The sequence below is a fragment of the Mastacembelus armatus genome, chromosome 9 (genome assembly GCF_900324485.2).
Source record: "Mastacembelus armatus chromosome 9, fMasArm1.2, whole genome shotgun sequence".
Classification (NCBI taxonomy): Eukaryota; Metazoa; Chordata; class Actinopteri; order Synbranchiformes; family Mastacembelidae; genus Mastacembelus; species Mastacembelus armatus.
In genome coordinates, this window is record NC_046641.1 from 24,396,353 (window position 1) to 24,405,642 (window position 9,290).

The 9,290-nt window shown below is 41.6% G+C and overlaps 1 protein-coding gene across 1 annotated transcript; it reads left to right on the forward strand.

The window, feature by feature from the left end:
* Positions 1 to 2,389: 2,389 nt before the first annotated feature.
* On the forward strand, positions 2,390 to 5,917 carry ppic (peptidylprolyl isomerase C). The gene is made up of 6 exons (XM_026322577.1): positions 2,390 to 2,580; positions 3,576 to 3,689; positions 3,869 to 3,962; positions 4,042 to 4,109; positions 4,518 to 4,634; positions 4,766 to 5,917. Exons 1-6 carry the CDS (start codon positions 2,473 to 2,475, stop codon positions 4,892 to 4,894), a joined length of 630 nt encoding a protein of 209 aa, XP_026178362.1. The 5' UTR covers positions 2,390 to 2,472; the 3' UTR covers positions 4,895 to 5,917.
* Positions 5,918 to 9,290: the final 3,373 nt, after the last annotated feature.

Genomic DNA, 9,290 nt, shown 5'->3' on the forward strand with positions numbered 1-9,290 from the left:
AATATTGATGAGCGGAGAAACACATTGTTTTCTAATTTGTAGTTGACCCCGAGTCTTCATTAAAATCCTTACATGCATGTAAATAGTCATAAAGCGGCGGTGCAGCCTGGTTTAGAGGGTTTGTTTCCACCCGGGGATAAATGAGGTCTTATTGGTTTTAATCCACGAGGGCCGCTTGGTTAGCACACAGCTGACGGTAATTCAATTAAAAAGTTTGCATTTCCCCTGTTCATTTACAGGCTGCAGCACACACACACACATTACACACACACACACTGCCCCTGTAACCTTGGCATATATAAATACACAGGTTTAAAGCTGTGTCACGTGCATTTACATAGGAGCATGTTGTTAAGGTCCTGCTTTGACATTCAATTAAAACGTTTACATTTCTGCTTAATTAATTCGGCGGATGGCGGGAAGAAAAGACGAATGGATGGGCCGCTCTGACAGGAGGCCGATAACAGTCTGTGTGTGTGTGTGTGTGTGTGTGTTAAGGTCACAGCAGGCTGACTATTATAATTCATCTCCATAGACATGTATTCAGCTGGGACTTCTATTCTCTTTTTCAGCTTTATTTCCTGCGGCCGAAGCCGAGCTGACCTGAGGAGACTTTGATGCAGTAAAGTGTTTCAAAGCAGGAACACCCAGCTGCACCGACGTCACTTTGCTTCTGTTTATTGTTAAAAACTCACTGCTGAAGCTGATTATTGATCTCTGCATGAGGAAAATGCTTTTGTTTGTCAATCAGAGAAAAATATTAAACCCTCGAAGCTCCGGGACCATTTTTCCTGTTTTGACTGTATATGAGACATTATTTATTCAGTATATATACAAACTAATTGCTTTAATATTCAGGGACTTGATGTGGTTTGTGTAACTAGAGTTTTAAGGGGGTTCATGTATTTTTAGATTATTTTGTGTTGGGACAGAGCAGCTGAACATTTACACCTTTATTTTGGAAAATGTGTCTTTAATTTCCTGAGAGTTTTCTTTGAAATCAGATCTAATCTGGTACAGGGTCGTGTGTTTCTATAAGCAGAACCATTTCCATGAAACCTTTCAGAGCCTTCATTTTTAATAGGGACTAAAGTCCTGGTTGCAAACAGAAAAAAAAACTACAGGCAGGAACCAAAAACCTTTTTCCTTATTTTTAAATAAAATTGATCATTTTATTTATTTATTTTAGTTTATTTTCCACAGATCTGTGTTTCCTTGTAGTGAAGCCACAGACATGTCCAAATAAATGGTTTTCACTGGTCTTCCAGCAGACAGAGGGCGCTGTTGTTTCTGGTCATTTCCTCTTCCTCACCTGTCTCCTTACTTTCTTTGTCTCCTCATTTCCTCTCCTCGCCTGTCCCCTTACTTTCCTCGTCTCCTCATTTCCTCTCCTCACCTGTCTCCTTACTTTCCTTGTCTCCTCATTTCCTCTCCTCACCTGTCTCCTTACTTTCTTTGTCTCCTCATTTCCTCTCCTCGCCTGTCCCCTTACTTTCCTCGTCTCCTCATTTCCTCTCCTCGCCTGTCCCCTTACTTTCCTCGTCTCCTCATTTCCTCTCCTCACCTGTCTCCTTACTTTCTTTGTCTCCTCATTTCCTCTCCTCACCTGTCCCCTTACTTTCCTCGTCTCCTCATTTCCTCTCCTCGCCTGTCCCCTTACTTTCCTCGTCTCCTCATTTCCTCTCCTCGCCTGTCCCCTTACTTTCCTCGTCTCCTCATTTCCTCTCCTCGCCTGTCCCCTTACTTTCCTCGTCTCCTCATTTCCTCTCCTCGCCTGTCTCCTTACTTTCTTTGTCTCCTCATTTCCTCTCCTCACCTGTCCCCTTACTTTCCTCGTCTCCTCATTTCCTCTCCTCGCCTGTCCCCTTACTTTCCTCGTCTCCTCATTTCCTCTCCTCGCCTGTCCCCTTACTTTCCTCGTCTCCTCATTTCCTCTCCTCGCCTGTCCCCTTACTTTCCTCGTCTCCTCATTTCCTCTCCTCGCCTGTCCCCTTACTTTCCTCGTCTCCTCATTTCCTCTCCTCGCCTGTCCCCTTACTTTCCTCGTCTCCTCATTTCCTCTTCCTCGCCTGTCCCCTTACTTTCCTTGTCTCCTCATTTCCTCTCCTCGCCTGTCCCCTTACTTTCCTTGTCTCCTTGTTACCTCTGTCTGTTTATCCTTCTTGTCCTCTGGAGGTTTTAATTTAATTTCCTTATTTCCTCTCCCAGTTTCCTCAGTCCAGCTTCTTATTTCTCTTCTGTTCTCCTTCATCTTGTTTTTTCTCCTGGTCTCCTCTCCTTCTTTAATTAAACTCTCTGCTTATCTCCTTTCCTCAGTGGGCGGGGCTGTGACTCGGGCCCAGCCCACAGGGGGAGTGGTCTTGTGCCGTAGCCGGCTTAGGAGCGCTGTTTCCCGGCCAGCCTCCCAGCTGTGACTCGCTGTAGCTTCTCCACCGTCTTCTCCTCTGTCGCTCCAGCAGGATCCCCCAGTAGATGATGGAGCTCCGGACGATCCTTCCCAGCCTCGTCTTCCTCTCTGCCGCCTGTCTGCAGTCGGTGTGCGGCGCCGCTTCCCGGGTAGGACCGAGGGTCACGGAGAAGGTGCGTGATGGTGCCGCATTTATTTGCATGAATCCGAACCTGCGTGTGCTCGCTGCGTGCGCCATCGACGAGCAGCTGTGCGCGGCACGGGAGCGCGGATAGTAACGGGATTACATCACGAGCACGCACGCACACATGCACATAGAGAACTGTGAGGGAACGCGTCCAGGACCAGCTGGGGGTGTGACCTGGACCGAAACGCGGAAACGCGCACACGTCCCTTCGTGTATTTACAGATTCTTCCAGAACATGCGGGACGGCCCAGGGCGCGCGCCCAGCTGCACACGTGTCCATCCAGATGAGACTTTATGCGCAGTGCGTGGCGATGCACGTCGCTCACACACGCACGCTCACGCACACGGCGCAGCCTGAATGTATATGAAAAACCCAGAAACACGATTAAACTTGGCAGGAGACGCGTTTGTGTCACAGTTTAGGGCCAAACACAGGAATAACAGGAATAACAGGAAGGGCCGAGACGGAAAATATTAGAAAACTGATTTGTTCCTGTCACAGCAGGTCAAGCTCTGAAAGTCCAACAAAATCAAGACAACCTGAGTTTAAAACGGAAAATAAAATAATAAATGGTTTTTGGTTAGTGGTTAGCACTGTTGCCTCACATCAAGTAGGTTCCTTGTTTGAAACCCATCAGGGGCCTTTCTGTGTGGAGTCTGCATGTTCTCCCTGTGCTTGTGTGGGTTTTCTCCAGGTACTCTGGTTTCCTCCCACAGTCCAAAAACATGTATGTCAGGTTGATTGGTGACTCTAAATTGCCCATAGGAGTGAGTGTGAGTGTGTGAGGTTGTTTGTCTCTATGTGGCCCTGTGATGGACTGGGGACCTGTCCAGGGTGGACCCCTGCCTTTCACCCAGAGAGAGCTGGGATAGGCTCCAGCTGATCCCCGTGACCCTGGTTAGGACTAAGGGGGTACAGATGATGGATGGATGGATTTTATTTGTTAGTGACCAGCCTTGTGTGTGTGTGTGTGTGTCCAGGTGTTCTTTGACATCACAGTGGGGGGTCACGAGGTGGGCCGGATCGTCATCGGCCTGTTTGGAGAGGTCGTCCCTCTTACTGTCAATAACTTTGTCGCCCTGGCAACCGGAGAGGTAGGTTGATGGTGCACACACACACACACACACACACACACACGAACACTGTGTGTGTGTGTGTGTGTGTGTACGTTACTCTTTGCATTGATTGATGTGTTGACTTTGTCATGTGACTGTTTATCCGACGTCATCAGAGACTGAAACGTTTGTTGACTCAGTCACATGTTTCTGTGCAGAAAGGTTACGGCTACAAGGGGACCAAGTTCCACAGAGTCATCAAGGACTTCATGATCCAGGGAGGAGACTTCACAGCTGGAGACGGAACGGGAGGTGAGACTAAGAGAATCTATGAAATCTGTTAAAGTGACAGAACGTGAAGTGAAACCAACCCAAAGGTCTTTGGCTGCAGGTCACAGCATCTACGGGACAACGTTTGCAGATGAAAACTTCAAACTGAAGCATGTAGGAGCATCCTGGGTGAGAACACACACCGACCTCTTTATTTCCACAGTTGTTTTTTATTTTCTGTTCTTCGTTGAGATGAAGCGTTCACTCACCTGCCGTGGTGCCTTCAGGTCGGCTCAGGTAATTCTGATACCTCAAATTTAACCAAATGTTCGAGCCTGTTAGCAGCATCATCTCAGCCATCGCCAAACTAAACCTGATCCGTCTTTAACTCCGAACTTTAAAAAGCCCCAGTGCTCAGATCTTCCTAGTCTAGATCATGTCCATATCATATCAGCATCATGTCCCTGGTTCCAGTCTGTCCAGTGTTGTCATAAAAGACAGTAAACTGAATCTCTCAGGGATGTGGACTGTTATAACTAAAACAATCGATCGTTGCAGCCTGAGCATGACCAGTGTGTGTCTGTGTGTGCGTACCAGGTGAGCATGGCGAACGCTGGTCCGGACACCAACGGATCCCAGTTCTTCATCCTGGCTGCCAAAGCACCGTGGCTGGACGGGAAACACGTGGTTTTCGGCAAAGTCCTGGACGGGATGGTGGGTGAAAGACGCCGTGTGAGAAAATGGTTTATGTGTGAATACAGATGTTCTCTTCCAGATGAGCAAAGTTATGATGCATCTTCAATGTTTGCGTTGGGTGGAACTAACCTGTGTGTCTGGTCTGGCAGTCCGTGGTTCACACCATCGAGCTTCAGGACACCAACGACAGGAACCTCCCGTACACCGAGTGTGTGATCGTCAACAGCGGCAGGATCCCCGTCAAAGAGCCCTTCGTGGTGGAGGTGGACGGCTGGTGACGGCCCCCTTGTCCTTCCTGTCCAACAGAGACAGAAGTCCTGTTTGGGCCAAATTCAGTTTTCGGTTCATTAGGAGGCTCAGTGCTAATGCTAGTATGCTAACGAGGCCGACACAGCACTGATACCACATTAATGCATTTTTCCAAAAAGCCAAATGTTTAACTTGTGTTTACCACAATAAGTTTGATATAAATCAGGAAGTATTTTGATCAGTGACAAAAGAATCTGAGCACACACTCGATCCTGGTTTGTCATACAGAAACAACAACACGACAATGACATGTAAACATGTTGAAATGCTAATGTCACTGAGTTATGAACATATCAGACATATCAGCTTTATCATCATTTATTATGACGACAGGGAAATAATAAAATAATAATGAAGCTGTGGCAAATGAAAGATTAACACCAATGATGCTTTATAGACAAAAAACAAACCTGTTAAATATTATATATATTATATTATATTTATATATAATATATATAATATTTATATGAAATATTTATATGATACTAGATTTAAGGTTAAGATTTTATTTTGGTTTTTAGGCTCCACACCTGAATATTCTTTAAATTCACTGTGGTTCAGGCTAACGGTAGCATACTTGCATATTCAGTGGACAGTTAGTATCGTCCCTAAAACTGTGTGAAACGATAAACACACACATTTTACCTCCAGTTCACGACAGGAAACAGACTAAAGAGCATGTTTAAAAAATAAAAGTCTAGTGTTTTTCCGTAGAGGATCGGTGCTGTGAACCTAAACCTGACATGAAAAGCTGCACTTACAGAACAGTCTCTTATTGCCAAATCATTCTCCACATGCCAAAATTCCTTCACTTCTATGCATTTAATCTAGATTTAAATATGTTCATGTCAGTATCTGTCAACAAACATATGCAAAAAATATACAGCGTCTGTAGCAAGTGTCAAGTGTCTAATCCAGCACGTTCTCGTTTTATTATTATTTATTATTATATTTTATCTGATTTTTTCTTCCTGATCTGTTATACATCGTATCTTATTTGCAAAAACTACAGCACAGATTGCACAGACCTGCTCAAAAACTGTGGAGATGAGTCCTGATACTGTACTAAGTACTGTGTATTGTTGTTTGTGTTTTTCTTCCTCAGTGTTCTTGTGATTTGAGAACCTGAAACTGCAGCTGTAGCATTAGAACTAAGAAAAGACTGACGTTCCTCCTGTCACTGAAGTTAATGCAGCATTTAAAACATATCATGTTTTCATTATTTCCACCATCAGCAGAAGACGAGTGCCAACGGTTGTTTTTTCTACAATAAACAATGACGCTGCTGCAGAACAGTCGCAGTTCTTCTCCACTTATTTTGTTGTTTTCCATGATGTTCGGCAGATAATGCTGATATCACAGCCATCTGCTGTCTCTACATTAGCGGAACAATGATATTCAGTGATGCATTTCATTTGACTGACTACAGAAAAAGGAAACGTTAGAGGGTGGGAGACATTTCCATCCTCCATTTGTTTAGTCAGCCTTAAGGTTCAATGCACTAAAGTACATATTTTAACTACTACTTTTATTTTTACTACTATACATTTTTAGATTATTTGCATGAACTTGAATATATTTGAATCTGTTTTAAGGAAAACTGTTTTTATACATTTATAAAATATAAAAATGTTCTTTACAAACTGTATAATGCATCAAAAATCACTGGGTGTATTTAAACTGATAGCCAGTTATCACAATATTAAATATATTGTTAGTATTAGTGATATTAGTATTTAATGCTTGTGTAGCTACTTAACCAGGATCAGCCTTTTCACAAAGAACTTGCTGATATGTCTATAAAAGGCTGAAACATGTCTATAGAAATTGAAACATGTCTATAAAAGGCTGAAGCATGTCTATAAAAATTGAAACGTCTATAAAAGCCTGAAACATCTATAAAAATTCAAACATGTCTATAAAAGGCTGAAACATGTCTATAAAAGGCTGAAACATGTCTATAGAAATTGAAACATGTCTATAAAAGGCTGAAACATGTCTATAAAAGATTGAAACGTCTATAAAAGGCTGAAACATGTCTATAAAAGATTGAAACGTCTATAAAAGGCTGAAACATGTCTATAAAAGGCTGAAACGTCTATAAAAATTGAAACATGTCTATAAAAGGCTGAAACATGTCTATAAAAATTGAAACGTGTCTATAAAAGGCTGAAACACGTCTATAAAAGATTGAAACATCTATAAAAGGCTGAAACATGTCTATAAAAATGGAAACGTGTCTATAAAAGGCTGAAACATGTCTATAGAAATTGAAACGTGTCTATAAAAGGCTGAAACACGTCTATAAAAGATTGAATCGTCTATAAAAGGCTGAAACATGTCTATAGAAATTGAAACGTGTCTATAAAAGGCTGAAACACGTCTATAAAAGATTGAAACGTCTATAAAAGGCTGAAACATGTCTATAAAAATGGAAACGTGTCTATAAAAGGCTGAAACACGTCTATAAAAGATTGAAACGTCTATAAAAGGCTGAAACATGTCTATAAAAATTGAAACGTGTCTATAAAAATTGAAACGTGTCTATAAAAGGCTGAAACACGTCTATAAAAGATTGAATCGTCTATAAAAGGCTGAAACATGTCTATAGAAATTGAAACGTGTCTATAAAAGGCTGAAACACGTCTATAAAAGATTGAAACGTCTATAAAAGGCTGAAACATGTCTATAAAAATGGAAACGTGTCTATAAAAGGCTGAAACACGTCTATAAAAGATTGAAACGTCTATAAAAGGCTGAAACATGTCTATAAAAATTGAAACGTGTCTATAAAAATTGAAACGTGTCTATAAAAGGCTGAAACACGTCTATAAAAGATTGAAACGTCTATAAAAGGCTGAAACATGTCTATAAAAATGGAAACGTGTCTATAAAAGGCTGAAACACGTCTATAAAAGATTGAAACGTCTATAAAAGGCTGAAACGTCTATAAAAATTGAAACGTGTCTATAAAAGGCTGAAACACGTCTATAAAAGATTGAAACGTCTATAAAAGGCTGAAACATGTCTATAAAAATTGAAACGTGTCTATATAAGGCTGAAACACGTCTATAAAAGATTGAAACGTCTATAAAAGGCTGAAACACGTCTATAAAAGATTGAAACGTCTATAAAAGGCTGAAACATGTCTATAAAAATTGAAACGTGTCTATATAAGGCTGAAACACGTCTATAAAAGATTGAAACGTCTATAAAAGGCTGAAACATGTCTATAAAAATGGAAACGTGTCTATAAAAGGCTGAAACACGTCTATAAAAGATTGAAACGTCTATAAAAGGCTGAAACATGTCTATAAAAATTGAAACGTGTCTATAAAAATTGAAACGTGTCTATAAAAGGCTGAAACACGTCTATAAAAGATTGAAACGTCTATAAAAGGCTGAAACATGTCTATAAAAATGGAAACGTGTCTATAAAAGGCTGAAACACGTCTATAAAAGATTGAAACATGTCTATAAAAGGCTGAAACGTCTATAAAAATTGAAACGTGTCTATAAAAGGCTGAAACACGTCTATAAAAGATTGAAACGTCTATAAAAGGCTGAAACATGTCTATAAAAATGGAAACGTGTCTATAAAAGGCTGAAACACGTCTATAAAAGATTGAAACGTCTATAAAAGGCTGAAACATGTCTATAAAAATTGAAACGTGTCTATAAAAATTGAAACGTGTCTATAAAAGGCTGAAACACGTCTCTGAAAGGCTGAAACACGTGTTAACATTAGTGCAGCTTATTCAACTGCATTGACCTGTAAAATGGTGCTGATGGACAAAACTCTGTCACTCGGCCTCGACCTTCACTGAGCAGGTTTGTCATGTTTCTGCAAAAAGCTTCGTGACGTTGAAGGTGCAGGAACCAACACCTACAACAGACTTATATAATATATACACTATTCAGGAAATACAGGTAACACGCAGCTTATTTACGCTTACAAACGCAGGTAAAACTATACTAGAAACAAGTCTCAACCTAAAGACCCTTTTTGTCTCCCAACTGGACCCGGTGTGGGTCTGCAGGCCGCAGTTTGAGAAGCAGTGGCGTTAAATGGTGTAATTATACTCGGTAAAAGGTGAAGCTGCAGAGGAAGGCAGAGCGCTGACAGCTGATCTCTCAGCACTGACACAAAACTGCTGCTAATGAGAACTACAGCGGGTGATTTGTTTTCCCCTGTTCGACAACACACACACACACACACACACACACACACACGGGTACACACAGATCCAAACAGATAAACACATACACAAAACAGCCCAACACACACACACACGGGAGGAAAACATCTCTGAACACAAAGGTCAGAGTGAGGCTGAAACCTCAGGAGGAAGTTGACAGAAAACA